Genomic DNA, 23,384 nt, shown 5'->3' on the forward strand with positions numbered 1-23,384 from the left:
ATAAAAGTTTACCTTTTAGTAGCGTATGATATGCCGTGTTTGCGTGTAGCAGAGACAGCGCGCATCAGAGAGCGCGCATCAAAGAGCGCGCACGTCAGAGAGAGCTTAAAGTGATATTGATGTTGGTCTCGGGTCGGGTCGGGTTCGGGCTGAAAAAATTGCAGCCGTTGTCGGGCTGGGGCCGGGTAGGGCTTGAACACCACGGGCCAGGGCCGGGTTAGGGCTGGAGTTTTTGGCCCGTGCAGGGCTCTAGTGTGAGTGAGTGTGTGAGTGAGTGAGTGAGTGAGTGAGTGAGTGAGTGAGTGAGTGAGTGAGTGAGTGAGTGTTTGTGTGAGTGAGTGAGTGAGTGAGTGAGTGAGTGAGTGAGTGAGTGAGTGAGTGAGTGAGTGAGTGAGTGAGTGAGTGAGTGAGTGAGTGAGTGTGTGTGTGTGTTTGTGACTCACGTTATTGAGCTCCCTCTGGTTGCCGAACAGTGTGTGGTATCTGCGGTATATGAGTGTGTGTGTGAGTGAGTGAGTGTGTGAGTGTTTGTGTGAATGAGTGAGTGAGTGAGTGAGTGACTCACGTTATTGAGCTCCCTCTGGTTGCCAAACAGTGTGTGGTATCTGCGGTATATGAGCGTATGTGAGTGAGTGAGTGAGTGAGTGAGTGAGTGAGTGAGTGAGTGAGTGAGTGTGAGTGAGTGAGTGAGTGAGTGTGTGAGTGTGTGTGTGTGAGTGTGTGTGTGTGTGAGTGTGTGTGTGTGTGAGAGTGAGTGAGTGTGTGAGTGTTTGTGTGAGTGAGTGTTTGTGTGATTGAGTGAGTGAGTGAGTGAGTGAGTGAGTGTGTGTTTGTGTGTGTGAGTGAGTGAGTGTGTGAGTGTTTGTTTGTGTGAGTGAGTGAGTGAGTGAGTGAGTGAGTGTGTGAGTGAGTGTGTGTGTGAGTGAGTGAGTGTGTGAGTGTTTGTGTGTGTGAGTGAGTGAGTGAGTGAGTGAGTGTTTGTGTGATTGAGTGAGTGAGTGAGTGAGTGAGTGAGTGAGTGAGTGAGTGTGTGTTTGTGACTCACATTATTGAGCTCCCTCTGGTTGCCGAACAGTGTGTGGTATCTGTGGTATATGAGTGTGTGTGAGTGAGTGAGTGAGTGAGTGAGTGAGTGAGTGAGTGAGTGAGTGAGTGAGTGAGTGAGTGAGTGAGTGAGTGAGTGAGTGAGTGTTTGTGTGAGTGTGTGAGTGAGTGAGTGAGTGAGTGTTTGTGTGATTGAGTGAGTGAGTGAGTGAGTGAGTGTGTGAGTGAGTGAGTGTTTGTGTGAGTGAATGTGTGAGTGAGTGAGTGAGTGAGTGAGTGTGTGAGTGTTTGTGTGAGTGAGTAAAGGCAGCCGCACACCGGACGCGCAGCTCACCGAACAGTGTGTGGTATCTGTGGTATATGAGTGTGTGTGAGTGAGTGTGTGTGTGAGTGAGTCAGTGAGTGAGTGTGTGAGTGTTTGTGTGAGTGAGTGAGTGTTTGTGTGAGTGAGTGAGTGAGTGTGTGAGTGAGTGTTTGTGTGATTGAGTGAGTGAGTGAGTGAGTGAGTGAGTGAGTGAGTGAGTGAGTGTGTGAGTGAGTGAGTGTTTGTGTGAGTGAGTGAGTGTGTTTGTGTGTCACTCACGTTATTGAGCTCCCTCTGGTTGCCGAACAGTGTGTGGTATCTGCGGTATTTGCCCTCTCTGTATTTGGCGGTGATGAAGCGTCGTCTCTCGTCGCTGCTGCTGTTCAGGGTCAGCTCTTCACTGGGAGGAACGTTTGCAGCCCAGAACTGATTCGCTCGCTCGTTTCCCAGAGCCAGGAACAGCTGAAACACCAGGGCAGGGTGTGTGTGTGTGTGTGTGTGTTAAACATGAGCGTCAGGATCCGAGATATCGGGAAAAACACGACACGTACCTGGATGAGATCTTCAGTCCAAACCTTCTTGTCCATCTTGAGACTGCGCACTTTTGAAATGTTTGGGCCGAGACCTCGATGCTCTCCTATCACACACACACACACACACAACCAGAGCTGCATGATTCTGATAAAAACTGCAATTTTGATTTAAAACACAATAAAAAAGAATAAAAAAAATCGAGGTTTGCTGTGCTTGTTTGTAGGGAAGCTTGTGATTGGCCAGCTAGTCGTTACCTGTACATCTATTGTTCAGATATGGTTCAGCTAGTGAACGAAGCTCGTGATTGGCCAGCTAGTCATTACCTGCACATCTATTGTTCATATATGGTTCAGCTAGTGAACGAAGCTTGTGATTGGCCAGCTAGTCGTTACCTGTACATCTATTGTTCAGATATGGTTCAGCTAGTGAACGAAGCTTGTGATTGGCCAGCTAGTCGTTACCTGTACATCTATTGTTCAGATATGGTTCAGCTAGTGAACGAAGCTCGTGATTGGCCAGCTAGTCGTTACCTGTACATCTATTGTTCAGATATGGTTCAGCTAACCATACGAAGTGAACGTTACCTGTACATCTATTGTTCAGATATGGTTCAGCTAGTGAACGAAGCTCGTGATTGGTCAGCTAGTCGTTACCTGTACATCTATTGTTCAGATATGGTTCAGCTAGTGAAAGAAGCTTGTGATTGGTCAGCTAGTCGTTACCTGCACATCGTTTGCAGAACACCACGGCGAGGTTGATGGCGGCCCACTCGGGTTTAGCAGCACTGCAGTCCGCACACATCTGATTGGATGGCTCCGCCCAGATACGCTCAGCAACCTCATAATTGGACAAGGCCTCTTTAATGGAGTCGCGCATCGCCTCCACCCACTGATCCTTCAGCTGGTCCGTGTCCGCTACAAAACTACACATACACACACACACACACCTTACAGCGCTGTCTGCATCACGTCATGATTCACTGCTGTTGTGATGAAGGCAATGTGCAGCACATCCCTCCAAACTTCATTTATTTGCACTTCTCTGATATTAAATATTCATATAAATATTACATTAATTGGACTTCTGGTTATGACGTCGCTTCCAGTTTCATCTAATTTCACCAATAACTGCTCTTGCATTACTAATACAAAGTCTTTACTGATATTTCATATATTCCTAACAAATATGGCACCTAAATTGTTGAAAAATAAAAGAGGGAAAACGTCTAAGTCAGATCAAGATGAAGGGCTCTCCTGCTCAGAAGACCTTTACTGATCCTTCAGCTCTCACACACACACACACACACACGTTACAGCACTTTTCTCAAACTTAGTAGTAAAGAGGATATGAGATGATCGGTTCACTGCCACTTGAACTGATACTTGAACTTAATACTGTCACGCCGTATTAAAATCGACAGAATTTTAAAGTTGAGAATTTTCTTCATATTAAAAGTAACACAGAGTTAAGATTTTTTTAAAACCCCATAACATTACAAATCAAAACTGAGAAATTAATATTGACATGTTAAATTGTTGTAGTTTATCCACGTTGTTTTCCCTTTTCATCTATTATTTATTTATATTGCAATTACGAACATGTTTAGTTTTAGCTTAGTTAATAATAAGAACACTGGCAGTGTTTGAATAAGTTTCTGTGGGTCTGAGATAAAACTGGTGCATTTGTTGAGTGCGTTCACACACAGATACACACACACACTCACTCACACACACTCACTACATCTGACTTTTATATTCACTGAGCAGATAAAGAAAAAACCTACAAAACCACAACATCTGTGAGAGCTAGAACACACACACACTCACACCGAGAGAGACACACATAAACACACTCTCACGCAGAGAGAGAGAGAAAGAGAGAGAGAGAGAGAGAGAGAGAGACACACACATACACACTCACACACACTGTATCACACTATTATCTCTCTCACACACAGTTATTTCAGCTGGCCAGAAGAAGACTCTCAGTGACTCTCAGAGCGGAGCAAAGATTAACTGAGAGATGAATGAACGCATGACGGATGGAAAGAAGTATAAAGAACAGAAAGCAGAAAGAGTGTGTGAGTGTGTCACCTGAATATGCGGTACGGTGTGGTCAGATCAAACCCTCTTCGGTCCATCTCCTTCACATTCCCAACATTCATATCAATAGAGGTGATCCCGATTCCAAGACGATAGTCCTGAGCAGAAACACGTTTACTTGACCATGTAAACAGGGACAGTTGCATCATAGTTTATTAATATCCACAAACCATTATGTTCACACACACATACAGTTATAAGTTATGCAACTGAACATTGAGCAATACAATTAGACAAAAGTAACATGCACACACACACCCACACAGATACTCACACACACAGAGATACTCTCACACACACACACACACACACACACACACACACACACACACACACACACACACACACACACAGATAATCACACACATACTGTAGATACTCACCCTCTCACACACCCACGCCCGCACGCACACACACACAGATACTCACACTCTCACAGTCACACTCACACTAACATCCAGGAAACGACAACTTTATAAGAGTCCATGTCAGCAACTAAAGTGGTCATGTTTTGAGAACTCAAAGTTTTCCTTGATCTTTTGACACATAAGAGGTCATTGTACTATAAAAACATCCTGTAAGTTTCAGAACTCAAAACGTCCTTGGTAGTCCAAAAACAGCTTTTATTGAAACCAAGCACTGAAGACGACGGGTTTCAGATTGTGTCACATAATAACATACAGTAACAGAGTGACGAAAGACCAGAATCAGACCGACACCCACTTATTTAGCCCCACCCACTTATTTAGCCCCACCCACTGGTGTGTTAGTAAGATGAGAGATACAGGATCACATTAACTTCGAAAGGATCCTAAAGCTATTTATCTTCAACTATAGAGCATTATTGTCTGTTCAACACATTTCCCTGTGGAAAGGTAAATCAGTCGCAATTTCGGCGCAAGATTTTACAGTAAGACACCGACAGTAATGCCACCACATATACGTAACCGTGTTCAATCTAATGCCAGTGATTTCTGATGTTTAATGGTTCATGTACAGTCAGACATTCCTTGCTGTTTATGTATCAGTAAATCTGTAAGTCTGTCTATAATCAATATTTTTCACGATTAGTTAATATTGACAGCTGTGACAGCAAAAACATAGTAAAAGTTTTCACGAGACTTCCACATATAATGCTCGTTCATATGCAAAGACCTTCAGCCAATCACAGCAGTGGGCGTGTAATTATAAATTTTTAAGGCCAGACAAGTAGTTTGTTGAGGTCAATTTGTAAAGAAAGACTAAACGCCTGCGCACATATATATTCAAACGCACATACCTATAGACTAAACACGTAATACGCATGTGCACGCCATCAGCGTTTTCACTGATTCACGTTTTTGAAGGATAACTCTTTTTCAAAAACTTTCAAGGCTTGCACATTGGGACCTATTTCAAGGTTTGCGTGACTTGACTTGACTAGACTAATGAAGGTGACTTGACTAGACTAATGAAGGTGACTTGACTTGACTAGACACGCCCCTTCCAACAGAGCCTTCAAATCAGGGCAGAAAATTGTGTTTTCGGGGCTTTTTCTCCTATTTGAAAAGCTAAACCACAGTAATGGACCTCGAGACTTGTGCCACGGTCAGGATTTCAGTGGGGAAGACGGTTTACCTCTGTGTTTTTGTAGAGATAGACTTTATCCGCACACACCACCGTGTAGAGTTTGTGGCGCAGGCCACGCAGCTCCAGATAACCCTTCATCTCGTAGTTCACACAGGGGTTAAAGGTCAAGTCCAGGCTCGTCCGCCCCCGAGACACCCCGACACAGTTCTTCAACACCGACACCCACTCGTTCCTATCCACTGACACACACACACAAACACACACTTTAGTCGTTGAGTGAAAGTGACTGTTTAATTATAATTATTGAATTATGACAGTGTTTACTATATTGTAATTGTTTTAGATGATTGTATTGTGTGTATTGTGTATTGTGTGTTTCATCTTCTCCCTCATATGTGAAATAAGCAGCTGGAAGCAATAAAGACAAATCAAAACAAGAGTCCAGGCTTGTTTATAATTAAAACACCCCAATTATGCAGAACATAGTTTGGCTGGTTATTATTGGTATTTCAATTCCATAACTATTAAATAAATAGTTTGAACCTGAAATATTTAAAATTCTAGTCTTGTACAGTATACTAATATATATATATATATATATATATATATATATATATATATATATATATATATATATATATGCATGTATGTATGTAAATAAATAAATAATTTTGAATCTCTTTGAATCCCTTTCCAAGCCCTGTGTTGGTGTGTTTTCGTGAGGTCACACAAACTTTTGTTTCATCAGACCACAAAACCTCACAGCTGTGCGTCCCACGTTCACAAACACACTTATTATCTGCTTTAAACAATAACACACACACACACACACACACATTATACACTCACAGTCGCTCTCGGCGCGGAACAGGAAAGTGCGATTGTGCGTCACGACCTCAAACTTCTGATCGCCCACGTTGACCACGCCAGTGATGGACACTGTCGGTATGATCCTCTTCGAGTAGATGTCCTACACACACACACAAACACAAGTGTGTGTGTTTAATCAGCAGCGGAAGTAAATGTCAGTGGTGATGAAGGACACGTGCGGTGAGACACGTTCATCATGTCCTTTCACATCATACATTAACCAGATGAGCGTAAACTACTAAAGTACTCTAAAGCCGCGTTTCCACCGCAGGAACTTTCCCCAGGAACTAGGAACTTTGGGCTGGTACTCGATGTGTTTACACCGCAGGAACCAGGGTCTAAATGAAGTTCCGGGTAAATATTTCCCCCTCCGATAGTCCCTGCTCATGAGGTAGTACTTTTTCAAAGTTCAGGAACTTTCAGGGGTGGGACTTGTGCGCTGCACAAGCTGATTGGTTGTGTTCACGCCGCATTTTGGTTGGATGACTCCACGCAGCATTTATTTATTTTTAACCTCCCTTTTTAAAAAATCGATTGCGGTTCGTGGCTTCATGCAGTAAGAGTTGTCTGTCTGCAAATATGGAATTTAATAAAAAAAAACTGGTGGACTGGCGACGAGTTTCAGGCTTTATTAAGGGTAACGTTATTTGTGGAAGAGGAAACTTTCTGCGCGTTCGTCCCAGCCATCTCACGGTCAATGTCCGCAATAGCCGATAACATACAAATGTTATATCTAACGTTAGCATTACGAGCTTACTGAACACGCTTTATCAGTGCTCGTCTCTTTTCTGCCACAGCTTTTATTATTAAGTCATTATGTTTATTGTTTACACATTGTCATCCATTGCAAGGCACTCCAAATGTTACAAATTTACTATAACAGGATTGAAATAGCGCTTTGAGGTTAGAGTAACAAACAACTATTTACAAGACTGTCACTATTTATGATTGATAGACGGGGTTCAGGCTTTTTTTTAAGCATATTTGCGAAAGAGGAAATTTTTTGCGCGTTCGTCCCAGGCATCTCACAATAACTGATACGTTGTCTAATTTTATACGCATACGAGCTTTCTGAACACGCTTTAGTATCAGTGCTCGTCTATTTTGTTTTGTTAATTACCTCGTTAGTAAACCAATGCATAACTGCAGCACAGTTTGAATCCCCTCCATACTTATTATAAATGTGGCGCTCAAAACTGATTACTGTCCGTCGCAGACTGGGAGGAGCAGTTGCGCGCAGTTTACCTTCCCGGTACTTTAGACCGCGGTGTAAACGCAGAAAGCAACCGGTCTGGGGCAAAAAAAGTTCCTGGGAAAAAAGTTCCTGGGACAAATTGTTCCGGGTAATGTCGGTGGAAACGCGGCTATTAGTCACCATGAAATAAATGGAAAGTTCTGGTTTAGAATAGAGAAGAAAAGACTAGAGCAGTACACACACCTTCTCAGTGTCGAAGTATCTCAGGTACTCAGCATCCAGTTTGACCCAGCGTCTCTGGTAGATCAGAGACCTGCACACACACACATTACATAAAACTAGATTAAAGTCGCATCTCTTCAGCCAGGCATTCATATAATCCTACAGTTCAAACTACAATCCGGCCTCTAGCTCATAAATGCCAGAGGAGAACTGGCCCCCGACTGAGCCTGGGTTCTCCCAAGGTTTTTTTTTCTCCATTAGGTCACCTGATGGAGTTTTAGGACACCATTAGGTCACTTGATGAAGTTTTTCGGTTCCTTGCCACTGTTGCCTTTGGCTTGCTCAGTTGGGGATATTTTGGGGATATTTAATTTAATTTTATCAATCAATAAATTCCTCTTGAAACAAACTTTGTTGTATTATTTTAATTTAATACTGTGAAGCTGCTTTGATACAATCTGTATTGTGAAAAGCGCTATACAAATAAACTTGACTTGACTTGACTTGACATAACACAGTTTATTTTATATAGGACAGATTGCAGTAGTTATGCTGTGCGAAAAAAAGCCTGATTGCAGCAACTTCCTTATTTATTACAGATATGCTGAAGGTTTTGTTCTCTTGGGCATGTGGGATAGAAACTGCTTCATTCACAAATTGATTTACGCAATATTAAAATTTTGCACAAAAGTTACATTTGCAAATTTGGATGGAAGCATAGATACGCACAAACTCACACGCGCACACACACACACACATATACTCACTCACACATACACACACCCTCTCCCACACACCCTCTCCCACAGACTCACTCACACACCCCACACACACACACACACTCACACACCCCACACACCATCTCCCACACACACACTGTACACACCCCACACACATACATATTTTAACATTTTCAAAAAACATCATTAGTATGTTTATTAACCTATTTCTCCATGGAGATGCAGGAGATCTCACTATCCTTGTGGGGGCATTTGGTCCTGTCAATGTAATATAAACCTTTACACACACACTCACGCACCCTTGAGGAGGATTCTTGTCCAACCAGCCCATTTTAATAACCGGAACGCTCACGGAGTCGAAGTCTTCTCGAGGAGGCGAGGCACTAACATGACCAGTGAACGGCAGATAGATGCTGTTCTGAGAGCCCGAGATCGAGCCGAAGTCATCAATCCACGAACCCCGTCTGTGTGAGAGTGTGTGTGTGTGTGTGTGTGTGTGTGTGTGTGTGTGTGTGTGTGTGTGTGTGTGTGTGTGTGTGTGTGAGTGAGTGAGTGTGTGAGAGAGAGAGAGAGAGAGAGAGAGAGAGAGAGAGAGAGAGAGAGAGAGAGAGAGAGAGAGGCAAACTTAATTAAGCAAACATCCAATAAACACACACTCACTCACAGCCAATAAACACACCCCATCAGACCTGCACACATGTATTTAATGTTCAATTTCTAAGTTCAGTTGTTACATGATTTCTGTATTATATCCTTTTCATATTATTTATTATTATTACTCTTTATTTATTTTATTATTATTGTTTAATGTTATTATTTTGCTATATCTAGCCATGAAAAAAATAAAAATAATAAAAATAATAATATATATATATTGCACCCGCGCAAAGCGGACTTTTCCCTCCACAGAAGCACGTCGGTAAGTTAGGAAATACACTTGCGCTCCCGGGGGCGGTTCAGCGCAAAGAGGAGGCGTGTTCCGGCGCAAACGTTCCTTCTTGCTATTTTGCAGGTTTAGAAAACAATTGCGCCACTAACCAGGAAAAAATAGTTTAAAGTCAGTGGCGCGTTGCGCATGTTATTCATAGGCTATTTTAAGGGCGCATGCTTGGCCATAATCAATGTAGCGTGTGCACAACGCGCACTTTGATTCTCTCATCTACACAGAAGCGGCAGTTTTCATTTTTGCAAATCATACATTATTACGATAGATAGATAGATAGATAGATAGATAGATAGATAGATAGATAGATAGATAGATAGATAGATAGATAGATAGATAGATAGATAGATAGATAGATAGATAGATAGATAGATAGATAGATAGATAGATAGATAGATAGATAGATAGATAGATAGATAGATAGATAGATAGATAGATAGATAGATAGATAGATAGATAGACAGACAGACAGACAATTTATTATAAAAGCATACATCTAGCTTACACATTTACCCAAATTATCATACGCCTGTTTAACCTGTTTAAAAAGTTAATTTGGGTGGGTTTCTCCATCCCCAATGTCCCTGATGAGAACGTCGGTCTCCTCGGCTGTGAACCGCTCCGAGTTCTGGCAAATCCGCCGTTATAATAGCAATCCGCCATAGAACAAGCGTGCCTGCTCTTAAAGGGAATGTGAGATGACGCTGGTTTATTTCACGTTACGGCCAAACCACACCTATGAATAATGAAGCTACTTCAGACCAACCCCTTTTAGATTTGCGTCGGGCGCAAGAGGCCTTTATCCCGCCGGTATAATAGCAACAGCGCCGGAGATCCGCCCACAAAGTTACTTGTGCTTTGCACTTGACACTTGCGTTTCAGATCGTTAAAATAGGGACCTATATATATATATATAGTCTTTTTTTATTTAGTTGTATTATTTTCTGGCTTTATTAAACGTTCTAAATCATCTTCTATGTTGTTTTAATGCTTTGGCAATACAAAATACATCTTTTTTCTTTTTTTTTTGGTCATGCCAGTAAAGCTTTGTGAACTGAACTGAGATAAAGAGGGAGAGATGGGAGAAGTCAAGAAAAGAAGGAAGTGTAATATTATTACATTGAACATGAACTTCTCCTATTGCCAAATCCACTAAAGCCTTACAGCAACACGTTTGCAGAACTGCAGAAAGAAATGTAAATACGTCGCAGCATCTGTTAATAGACTCACTTGATGGACACGGACTGGTAACAGCTTGTGTCGTCATCGAGCAGCTCGTCGTCGCTGCACAGGCTGTTGTAACGGGGCTTCGTCGCCTTGGGAACCAGCAAGGACATCTATTGGAGGAAACAGCTGTCAATCACACAGCGGCTGTGCTGATTGGACGAATCTGAGGTGTTGAGGAATGCTCATTATTACGCACCTTGTTGGCCATGTCTATGCGTTTAGCGTCTCTGCGGGGCTCGCGGTCGTCATATTCATCTGAACTTTCCCCTGAATCCAACTCTACAGAGCAGAAGAAGAGAAAACAAGATCAAACCAGACACTACATGTGTTTAGAGCGTCAGACTCTTGCAGAATGGCTACTAGAGTACGAACACCTTCATCTTTACAGGTTCATCTTGGTTTCTTCCTAAATATTATATGTGACCTTTTTTTTTTAATTGTTAGGATAGGACAATATTTGGCCGAGGTACAACTATTTGAAATTTTGGAATCTGAAGGTGCAAAAAATAAAATAAAATAAACATTGAGAAAATCTCCTTTAAAGTTGTCAATTTATGTTCATGATTTTGCTGCATTCACTCTCAAAAATATATATTTTTTATATTTACGGTAGAAAATGTACAAAACATGATGTTTACTTAATATCCTAATGTCCGGGGTCACATATTTATTGTAGTATTTTCAGTTTTACAGACAAATAAACAGTCCAATCACAGGACAGGACCAAGCAACTACACACACATAAACAACAACAACAACAATGAAAACAAAAACTAAAAATGAGAATGATGGACCAAATGAGATATATAAAATATGTAAAAAAATTAAATTTAAAAATTTAAAAAATTTAAATAAGTAAATAATAATAAAAGATGCCGCATGGGCAAATCTGCTGTGAAAAATTTAAGGAAAGTGACAATTATAAAAGAAAACAATTAGATTTCAAATTGTGTCATCATTGTCTCTGACTAATAGTCAAGAAGTCCTCAAGGAATTTCAAATCCACCAGAGATATTAAAAATTAGGAAATAATAAATAAAAAAACATGACACCTATGTATTTTTACCTTAAAAAATAAATAAATAAATAATAATCATTGTTTGAGGAAAGTGGCAATAATAATAATAACAATAAAGAACAATTAGTTTGCCAGGTGTCGTCACTGTTACTAGTTTTTGAAAAATAACTAAGGAAAAGACTGTCAGATATTCAAATTAGATATTAAAACAGAACAAAAAACATGGGCATGATATTAAAGACAGAGGTTCAAACGCCTCATCTGTAAGTGTTCGTTGCTGTAGCTTTGAGCTCATTAATATGCTAGAATCATATTTTAAAGCGCACTCCAGGGCACACACATTTGAGCCAATCAGATGCTGTGTAGAATGAGGTAGCTCCTCCCACTGATCTCAGCTGCCAATCATGTGACGTCAACGAAAGCCTACTGGCTTATTGAGAAACAGAACAAACCCTTTTAAACATCCTGCAACAACTTCCTGTTTCAATGACACACAAGTTTGGGATCGGTACGATTTTTAAAGGGCACCTATTATGCAAAATTCACTTTTACATGGTGTTTGAACATATGAACGTGTGTTGGCAGTGTGTGAGCAAAACCACCCTAGAATGATAAAAATCCACCCAGTGTTTTTTTTTACAATCTCAATAAATCATGAGCACTGTCTCAGAATGAGCTGTTCTCAGATTCAGCGCAATGTGACGTAGAATTGCACAGGCCCCTCCCACGACTGTTGAGTGACACTTCAGTTTGAGCATAGACCCGCCCTGAGTGAGCTGGACACAGGCCCCTCCCACGACTGTTGAGTGACACTTCAGTTTGAGCATAGACCCGCCCTGAGTGAGCTGGACACAGGCCCCTCCCACGACTGTTGAGTGACACTTCAGTTTGAGCATAGACCCGCCCTGAGTGAGCTGGACACAGGCCCCTCCCACGACTGTTGAGTGACACTTCAGTTTGAGCATAGACCCGCCCTGAGTGAGCTGGACACAGGCCCCTCCCACGACTGTTGAGTGACACTTCAGTTTGAGCATAGACCCACCCTGAGTGAGCTGGACACAGGCCCCTCCCACGACTGTTGAGTGACACTTCAGTTTGAGCATAGACCCACCCTGAGTGAGCTGGACACAGGCCTCTCCCACGACTGTTGAGTGACACTTCAGTTTGAGCATAGACCCACCCTGAGTGAGCTGGACACAGGCCCCTCCCACGACTGTTGAGTGACACTTCAGTTTGAGCATAGACCCGCCCTGAGTGAGCTGGACACAGGCCCCTCCCACGACTGTTGAGTGACACTTCAGTTTGAGCATAGACCCGCCCTGAGTGAGCTGGACACAGGCCCCTCCCACGACTGTTGAGTGACACTTCAGTTTGAGCATAGCCCCGCCCTGAGTGAGCTGGACACAGTCCGCCATTGTTCGACGCTTGAGCAGCTGTAGACAAGAATGTCTCCTAAGTGATTGAGGTGTTTTGTTGTTGGATGTCAGAATGAACATATCAGTCTTCATTTACTCCCGTTGTTACTCAAGGATGGATCTGTACCAACTGTTCGTGATCCAGATTACACTCTCCGGAGCGACAGGACTAACGTTACTGACCACGGCAGGAATGAAAGTGAGAGCGCGCACTTTATGACAGCTCGAGCTCATCGAATAGTTTTACGGATTTAAAGTGTACCAGTTTATTAAGCACAGACTGAAAAGGTGTGTATATATTTGTTTGCTGTTAGTTGTAACGAGTGTTTTGTGTACTTCGCTGTGTATGTTCCATGATAATGAAAGGGAGAGAGAGAGTTTATGGATAAGACTTTAATGCTCACATCTTATACTGTGTTTATTTAGCTGTTCCTACAGTGATTCTCTGGAGTAAAACTAACGCTTCATCTTTTGTGTGATGTACAATAAACTTCATTGAACTCATCAGTATATTTTGGTCATCATTCGGACGAGGTCTGCTACAGCAGGCTTGTATTAATAGTGGATAAAAGTAGATGACAATAAGTTATAACCATAATTAAGCTAAACTATACCTGTTTAATCTCCATACAGTATATATTCTCTGGCGCTGGGCATTATTGTCCGACTCCGAGTCAAAATGAACACGCTACTGAGAGTTTCTGTTCTGATATTATCAGATGAGATTGTCCTGACTGAAGCGCGAGCTCGTGAGGCTCCGCCCCCTGGGCCGGCAGTAGCAGTTAATTTGCATTTAAAGGGATACACACTAAAACAGCGCGTTTTTCTGAGCCCCAAAAAAAGACAATTTAAACATGCTGTAAAAAAATATCTGTTGGGCTAAAACTTCACATACATACTCTGGGGACATCAGAGACTTATTTTACATCTTGTGAAAAGGGTCATAATAGGTGCCCTTTAATGTTTCTGAAAGAGTCTCTTCTGCTCATCAAGACTGCAATTAATTTGATTAAAAATACAGTAAAACAGTGAAATATTATTACAATTCAAAATAACTGTTCTCTATGTGAATATATAGTGAAGTGTAATTTATTCCTGTGATCAAAGCTGAATGTTCAGCATCATTACTCCAGTCTTCAGTGTCACATGATCCTTCACAAATCACTGTAATATGAGGATCTGATGCTCAAGACACATTTATGAGTATTATCAGTTGAAAAGAGTTCATATTTTTGTGGAAACACTACCGTTTAAACGCTTGAGGGTCAGTAAAAAAATTTTTTTTGGGGGGTTGTAAAAGAAATCAATACTTTTCTTCATCAAGGACGCATTAAATTAATCAAAAGTTACAGAAATTGTCCATAACCGTTTTCAACACTGATAATCATCATAAAGGTCAAGCCCATATATAATCCTCAAGCCCATCAGTACGCACGTCCCGGACGGGTTCGTCACTCGTTGGGTCGCCCGGAAACATTTGCGTGTGGTGTGTGCTAGTCTCATCACGTTTCTGCGTTTGGTTGTGTTGGGAGTATTGGGAGCACACACACGTGTTGTAAAACTGATGAAGATGTTTTCTTAATTAAAGTTCTTCTATCTGCATGTGTTTTCTTCAGCTGAGCTCTCTGGGCCACCGTACCAGACTAACACCTTTATTTGTCATTCTACAAACGAGTGCAACGGAATTATATGCAGCGATCCTATTCATGCAAATCAATCTCCCACTTTACAAACGATATGAGCTAAAAACAAAAAAATAATTTCTACTATGTATAAAATTGTACAAAATAAGTGAGAATGATAAACGGTAATGTGTGTGTATATATATATATTTACCACTATCGATAGTTTCACAGCAGCTTTACAGTGATCATAGGAAATGAAACAGAGGTTGTGTTGGCTTTACAGCAGCTCTAGAGTAGAGTTATAATAGAGTTAGTGAGTGTTCCTGTCAGGGTTTAGTGCGGGTCTACTCACTGCTCTTGAGGGGCGGCGGCGGGACGTCTCTTCTCTCTCTCTCTCTCGGTCTGATCCGAGGCGGGACGTCCGGGAGTCGATCCGTGTCCGAGAGATCATCCGCAGGAGAGCTGAGGTGAGCACACACAGAGGAGGAAGAGTTATCATCATCATCATCATCACCTTCCTCCTTCAGCTCAGAGGAGAAGCTGCGGAGAACACCGATCAGCCGACTGAACTTCTTCATGCCGGAGCGACAGAGAGAGAGCGGGAGAGTGTTTCTCGGGTTCGTGTCGCCACACGTCTCAGAAGCACCTGACACAACAGGTTCATCACATCCACCAACACACCTGTGCGGAGCTTCACATGCGTCACTCAACAACACATTTCCAGTGTCATTCCACACACACACACACACATTTGATGATTAATCATTCATCATATGAAAATCCAGGAAACCAAAACTGAAAGGGATACTCCACTTTAAAATGAAAATTCTGTCATCATATACTAACCCTCATGTTGTTTCAAAGAATGTCAGTAACCAGGCAGTTTCTGGTCCCATTGACTTCCATAGTATATGTTTTTCCTACTATTGAAGTCAATGAGACCAGAAACTGTCTGGTTACTGACATTCTTCTAAATATCTTCCTTTCTGTTCAGCAGAAGAGCGAAATTCATACAGTTTTGAAACAACATGAGGGTGAGTTTATGATGACAGAATTTTCATTTTAAAGTGGAGAATCCCTTTATGATGGACAGATGCACTTTTATGGACTTCAAAACCGAAACGGCCATTATAAAGCTTGGAAGAGCCAGGACATTGTTTAACATAACTCTAGGTTGTATTCGCCTGAAAGCAGCATGTCATATCCTGAGTAAAATATGGGCTAATTTTCATTTTTGGGTGAACTATCCCTTAACCCTTTAAAACCGGATGTGTCGTCGACGACACAGCCAACCTAGCTGTATTCATGTCACTGTAACTCTTCAACCGTTTGCACTATCAAAATAATTCAAATAGTTCCTGAAAGTAGACATCATGCGCTTTTCGCCAATATACGGCTTATTACCGCTTATTACAGTAATGTCATGCTTTCCATCCACTAATGACAGCAGAGCGGGACGGAAGGATTTGAACAGAGAGATACGACGTTCAGCAGGTTAGAGTGTGTTGGATTGCATAAAATAATAAAAGAAACGAACAAATACATGGCAAAAGAAGTGTTAGACAGCAGAAGAGGGGATTGGGATGATTTTTAATGAAATTTGGGAGGCAGATGGCATTACTCTTTCACGTATCTAAGCATGTAGTGTGTGTGCATGTGTATGTGTGCGTGCCTGTGAAAGCGTTCATGTGTGTGCGCGTGTATGAAAAAAAAGTGTCCTAAATGAAAACTGTGCAACCCAATGTCACAATAAAGACTTGTATATATGTATTATAGTTCATTTTTCAACTTTAGTGTTAGTTTTTTTCGTTCATGATTATTTCTGATTTTTTCTAAATAAAAATCAGTACATTTATTCTCGTTTTTTATTTATTTTTGTCTATTTGAAATCTATTTACAAACTCACCACACACAATGGTAATAACAACATAATGGTCAATAACTGTAATTTGTTGAAAGCTTATCTTTTTCTGAAAAAGATGACACCTTGCACATGAAGATAGCTCACATTGTTTTAGAATTTTACAGTCAAAAAATCTAATTATGTGAAAGACACCTATTTTATCTTCAGGTTCTAAAGGGTTAATGCACAGTTTCATGACAGAATATGCTAATCGGTGACTAGAAGATAGTTAACTCCACATCGGCTACATAAATTCATCAAAACAATAACAAAGCTGTAACTTGATGATGCTGTGAATGAGCAAGGAATCGTGGGAGTTTTAGTCTTCACCTCCACAGTCGATGGAAAGCAATCCGACGGGATCCAGACAGAAACCATGTTCATGGATGAGCGGATTTATTAAAGTTTTACTAATGCTATGCTTATATGCTGCTGCCACTCTTTCAACTGTGTTGTTTATGTTTGTTTTAATAATTAAAGTTGTCCCCTTCTTCCTCCCTGAGCTTGAACTTTGTGACAGTTGCATTATCAATTAAATTTACATTATTTTAAGTGCTGAATTACTACTCACTTTATTTGACGAATTAAAACTGTGGGGTAAAGCAGCGCTGTTATGTGTAGCATATGTGATGTTTGTTCATATGTGAGAAAAAGCCTAAATTAAATCCATTCATCATATAAAGCAATCATATCTCTTCACACAACTTGCTTGAATCATAGTGATTAATTTTATGACACATTTATGGATCTTCAAAATGTTGGTTACGTGGACAGAAACCTCTTGGATTTCATTACAAACATCTTAATTTGTGTGGCGAAGATGAATGACAGTCTTATGGGTTTGGAACGACATGAGTAAATGATGACAATACTATACATTATATATATATATATATATATATATATATATATATATATATATATATATATATATATATATATATATATATATATTAGAGGTGGGCATAGATTAATTTTTTTAATCTAGATTAATCTAGATTAAAATGGCTCATTTGAATTCTGCCGAAGGCATTCAGAATATGTGTGCTACCCAAATAATGACTATAAAAGTAAGTCTTTGAGAACGGGTTTCTCAAGCCAGGTGGCGCATTAGACCAGGGGCTCATCTCCTGTTTCCAAAATGCATCACAAACTGCTTGAGAAAGCTGTTCTACTCATAGACTGTAAAAGGTTACTACTGTACTGTTACCGTCCGTAGGCAACATTAGGTAGGCCTATGTTATTATCAACTACTATAGGCTATCAATTAGGGATGGGCGATATGGCCTAAAATCTATATTGTGATATACATTGCAGCCTCTTGCGATAACGATATACATATTATAATAAAACCATTTCAGAACAGATTACACAGACCCATGCTAAACAACTGCTAAATGTATTTTTTTTAAAGGGTGTATGTAGTTTTGAGAACATATATTGTGCAAAACTGTAAGTATACAACATAATTTTGCAGATAAATAAAATGTAAGTACACTAGCTGCAGAGACTTAAGTAGGTCTAATGTTTATTATGGCTTGGAGCTTATGAAACCCCAAATTTAAAATTAGAATATTGTCTAACTGATGTATTTTCAGTTAAAGCTGCCGTCTGCAAGTCTGGCAGATTGGGTCGATTAGCCAAAATTTTGAATGTTTACAACTCTCATGCCCCTCCCCACTACCAGCGAGCACCCTCCCATCGAGGTCGTGCTCGTCAGTGCGTCACTGTGCGTGTGTACCTGATTTTCTGTGAACGCGTCCGTCTCTTCAGCATCTATCAACACCATGGACTCGGAGGTAGGCTGCCCTGGCTAATCTATCCATAGATAGCAATAACCGAGGAATTGGAAGCTTGTTAGTAGATTTTCTCTCCGCCATCACGCTTGATGCAATCTCCAGGCGAACTTCAGGCGTGGCGTGTGCATGTGATATTAACGTGCGCGAGTGAGGGGGGATCTGTGGCGTGTGCACGACCTGTGATTGACAGTCAGATCTCACACCCCCCTGCGCTGATTGGACCTGATGAAGCGGGAGCGCTGGATTTTTGCAAAACAAATAACACGCTCCAGGTGGAGTTAGAAGCTCGTTTTTTTTCTAAAACCACCTTATTTATGTTGTTCTGTCGGATTGTAGTGTCGATTACACTGAATATGATAAAAAAAATGTTGCCGATGGCAGCTTTAAAAAGAAACACAACAACGATTCTTAAAATCGAGATTATGTGCTACACCACTAAGATATATTGGAATGGGAATAATACGCGCGCGCTGGTATTCAGTGATATCATGTTTCGTTTTGAATTTGAGGTGGTAGAACGGATTAGTCATGTGTTAACCTACCGAACTGTTACCCCACACACTCTGTATATAGTTTGCTGCTGCTCGTCTGACGGCTTAAACCCGAACCAAGTCCAAATAATGGATGTTGCACCGATCTTTTTCACCAGCTTTCACTTTCAGCCGTGTTTACTTAAGATGACAACGAATATGCGTTGCAGCCGGGTTTACCTCGCGGCCGCGGGTAGATTGCGTCATCATAGCTTGTGTAGTATAGAGCCATCTCCCAACCCAACTTGGAGAATAGATTAACGGCGATATTTTTTTTATCACGCGATAAGAGTCTCGCGTTAACGCAGCACGTTAACGCCGATAACGGCCCACCACTAATATATATATATATATACACACACACACACACACAAACACACACACAGACAGACAGACACGCACACACACACACAAGTTATATACACACAACACACCACAAAGAAGTGTTCTGTGTAAAAGAGGGTAGGCTCTTTTAACAAACCATACACGTCATCTGGCATTCACCCTACATTTACAGGCATTAGAGGAAATCACAGGTTTATTTCAGTATCTGAACAGCATTTGTTTCAAGGTTTATCACACTGTAAACACATTTTCTCATGTGTGCATGCGGACAGTCAAACAATGAAGCTTCCTGTGACCCGACAGAACAACTGACTGACGAGAGAGAGAGAGGGGAGGGAGAGGGGGGGGGGTGGAGAGTGGAGAGAGAGAGAGAGAGAGAGAGAGAGAGAGAGATTTTAAAAAACAAAACATCTGCAAATGTTATGGATGAACCCTTGCCTTGACCTTCAGCTCTGAAACTTCCGCTGCATTACTAAGAGATCGACTGAGATCTGCTGGTTCTGCTGGTTCTGAAACTCTCCGCCGACTCAGGGAAGAAGAGACCTCAGGAAAATCCAGAGAGTTGAAATCACTGCCCAAATAACCAAAGACCAGCCCCAGGAACGCTGAAGACACTCACTCAGACTGAGCTGTTCTGCTTTCACATCCTCAAATCAACCAACAACTTCATTTAATCATCACAAAAACTGACAGATTTCTTTCAAAATATGACTTCATTCTCGCATTCCTGGACTATCCCAACCATAAATATATATCTCCGTACAAATGAGGATTCATCTGAAGAGGACAATAACAAGATATACAATTAGCCAAATGCATTAACTCTTTAACTGTTCCTCTCACTTGTTGAACGTTACAGGATCCTCAGAGATCCTCCGTCCACTCATGCTGAGTCAGCTTTATTCATCTAGTGCTTATCATCACAGATCGTTTCAGCTTTACAGAGATAACAGGAACATCACTAGGGGTGTGACAGTGACAATACTAGTCACACTTCATTGTTCTTGAAGGGTTTTTTTTTCTGCATTTGAAATATTTTGGTGGCTCCGCCTAAATCAGTCTTTGTCCCAGCAAACCCTTATGTGCTCATCATCTGAGCTGCCGATCTGCAGGCTGAGCCAATGAACTCAAGGACCAATCAGATGCGTTTCATTTAGTCAGAATCAGAAGCGAACGACATGAGTTCTGCCAAACCTAACGCAGACTGAGCTGATTCTGACTAACCTAAAGGGGGGGGGTTGATTATGATGTCACTTTTCTAACTTTAGCTAGTGTGTAATGTTGCTGTCTGAGCATAAACAACTTCTGCAAAGTTACAAAGGGAGAGATTTGCTTTTACAGAAATCTCTTTTTAAGGACTACAACACACGGCTGGTAGAGACTACACGAGCTTCCTCCCGGGTTAGTGACATCACAAACCATACAATTTACATAACCCCGCCCCCTGAACACGGTTTATAGATTATCAAGAAAGGATATGCTAATCAATAACAAGAAGATAACTCCACATCAGCTTCATAAACTCACCAACTAACCCTTCAGAAATGTCCTGTTGCTTCTACATGTTGTCTCTTCTTCTTGAGTCTCTCCATCATTGTCTGACTCCGGTTTGAACATAAAAGGCTAACGTTTTTGAGATTTTCAGTGCGTGTGTGAGGTGATCAGGGCAGCTAACAAAAACACACACACACACACACATAAACTCTTGAAGCTCCGCCCACTTTGCCGGTAGCAGCAACTCATTTGCATTTAAAGCGTTTTTTTCTCACCTTTAAAAAGCGACAATTTTAACATGCGATATGCAAATATCTGTGGTGTATTTTGAGCTAAAACTTCACACACACACTCTGGGGACATCAGAGACTTATTTTACATCTTGTGAAAAGGGCATTATACCACCAATTTAAAAGCCTCTGTTTGGCCGTTGAGTTCATGCGCTCAACAGATACGTCTGATACGTCTACAAAGCTCAACCCTGCAAAAATACACTGTAAATAGAAACCTTCAATGCTTTTGAGTGCGTTTGAAAGCGGCGCCAATCAGCAGGTCCCGGATTGAATCTGGTTCATGATCCTGATACTGTGGTAAATGAGCACACATCACTCCTCTCCTCACTAAATTGCACTGGTTGCCAGTTGCCGTTCGCATCAAATCCATGTCACTGACGTTTGCCCACAGAACAACCACTGGCTCTGCTCCCTTTACCTAAACTCACTACTCCAGACTTATGTGCCATCCAGAAGCTTGTGCTCTGCAAGTGAACGTCGTCTTGTGGTGCATCATCTCAAAGAGGCACTAAATCTCTTTCTCTGACCGTCACCTGGACTGTTCCTGCTGGAGGAATGATCTAACTCAACCAGAGCGGATGAGTCCGGGGACATCTTCAAGAAACGGCTGAAGACGCATCGTTTTCGGCAACACTTGATCCATTAATACTAACACTTTCTCTTCTATTCTATATCTATTCTATGTACTGTGTTAGACTAAACTGGGAAGGGTCATAGCTCTTGCATATTGTTGTCCTATTGTTAGTTTAACTGCTTCTGTTGTTCTCATTTGTAAGTCGCTTTGGATAAACAGCCCTAATGCAAACTTCACCAAATGCTGCAGTGAGGCGTCTCTAAAAAAGGCAGTAGTGTGATTACTCAGCATGTGACAGCAGCTGCTCCCATACAAACATCCTTTTATAGATCGCAGACTGACCGAGATGACTGAAGTTTCACTAGTTCACATGTCATTGTGAAAACAGACACCGCTGCATTCTGGGAGTTTGTCCTTCAACCCACCAGAGCCTGTGACGAAGTCTTTCCATCTCATCTGATGGTACAGATCTTATGGATTAAGATCACTGAAAATGGCCTGGATATTATAACGACAACAATTTTTTTTTTTTTTTTTTTCTCACCAAGCCTGCATTTAGTTAATCAGAAATACAGTGATAAAAACTGTTTTCTATTTGTATTTATTTCAAAATATAGTCAGTTTATTGTTGTGATGGCAAAGCTGACTTTTCAGAATTTTCCTTCTTTTTTTATCTTTTTTTATGGGTTTTAGATATTAAAAAAATAAACAAAAACATCAAGAACGCATTAAATTGATCAAGAGTGACAGTGAAGACATAAAATGTTACAAGAGACTATTTTTCAAATAAAGGCTGTCCTATTGAACTTTCTATTCATCAAAAACTCCTGAAAAATTCAGTTTCCTCAAAAATATGAACTGTTTCCAACACTGATAATAATCATAAATGTTTCTTGAGCATCAAATCCTCATATTAGAGTGATTTGTGAAGGATCATGTGACACTGAAGACTGGAGTAATGATGCTGAAATTCAGCTTTGATCACAGGAATAAATTAATATTAATATTAAAGTAATATTTCACTGTTTTATACTTTCCAGATAAAAATTTAAATTTTGACTTGAGATAGCCTAATATTTTGTTGAACTTGAAGAATAATTCTCATTGGTTCCTTTTAGGGTTAAAAGTTAACGGGTTAACAAAACAGATTAAAGCTTCACTCCTATAAACACGACCCACTGTTCCTGCACTATAAGTGACGAATGTGTAAAATAAACTATCAATGTGAATTCAAAATTATTATTAGTATTTTTGGGGATAAACAACACTCTCTTTCTGTGAATGATTCATAAGCGCACGTTATTCTACAAGACATTATGTATAATCTTTCCATTAAAACAAATGATGTGCACAAAATATATATTCTAATCCGACCGTATCACTGCAATGCTCCCTGTCTTGTGTTCCGCTTGTTTCGTGTGTACTTTTGTCACTTCCTGTCATGTGCTAAGTCTTGTAGTCTTCTGTAGTGTTGATTAGTCTCTCCAGGTGTATCTTGTTTCCTCATTTCCTAGTTAAGCTTGTTTGCCCCTGTGTATTTATAGCCCTTGAGTTTCACTTGTTGTTACTCTGGTCAGTTGTTGTACATGTATGGTTGCTTCTAGTTCGGTCATTCTCGTGGCTTTGTTTCTTTATCCC

At 40.8% G+C, this 23,384-nt stretch overlaps 1 protein-coding gene and 1 long non-coding RNA gene across 2 annotated transcripts in view; both read right to left on the bottom strand.

Annotated features, from left to right (window-relative positions):
• Window positions 1–23,384, bottom strand: part of arap1 (ArfGAP with RhoGAP domain, ankyrin repeat and PH domain 1) — a 70,564-nt gene that overhangs the window by 36,692 nt on the left and 10,488 nt on the right. Inside the window, exons 4-14 of the mRNA XM_082179329.1 lie at window positions 15,161–15,270; window positions 10,947–11,029; window positions 10,754–10,860; window positions 8,880–9,044; window positions 7,862–7,931; window positions 6,403–6,523; window positions 5,602–5,792; window positions 3,976–4,082; window positions 2,605–2,804; window positions 1,900–1,985; window positions 444–1,810 (exon numbers count right to left, since the gene is read on the bottom strand). Coding sequence (XP_082035455.1) covers window positions 444–1,810; window positions 1,900–1,985; window positions 2,605–2,804; window positions 3,976–4,082; window positions 5,602–5,792; window positions 6,403–6,523; window positions 7,862–7,931; window positions 8,880–9,044; window positions 10,754–10,860; window positions 10,947–11,029; window positions 15,161–15,270 — 2,607 coding nt within the window. The remainder of the gene's footprint in view (window positions 1–443; window positions 1,811–1,899; window positions 1,986–2,604; window positions 2,805–3,975; window positions 4,083–5,601; window positions 5,793–6,402; window positions 6,524–7,861; window positions 7,932–8,879; window positions 9,045–10,753; window positions 10,861–10,946; window positions 11,030–15,160; window positions 15,271–23,384) is intronic.
• Window positions 16,635–19,720, bottom strand: LOC309506497. The gene is made up of 2 exons (XR_014208807.1): window positions 19,545–19,720; window positions 16,635–19,509 (listed from the first exon to the last, which is right to left on the bottom strand). It is a non-coding gene; the product is annotated as an uncharacterized lncRNA (long non-coding RNA).

Source organism: Leuciscus leuciscus (genome assembly GCF_965113295.1).
Source record: "Leuciscus leuciscus genome assembly, chromosome: 9".
In the NCBI taxonomy this organism is placed as follows: domain Eukaryota; kingdom Metazoa; phylum Chordata; class Actinopteri; order Cypriniformes; family Leuciscidae; genus Leuciscus; species Leuciscus leuciscus.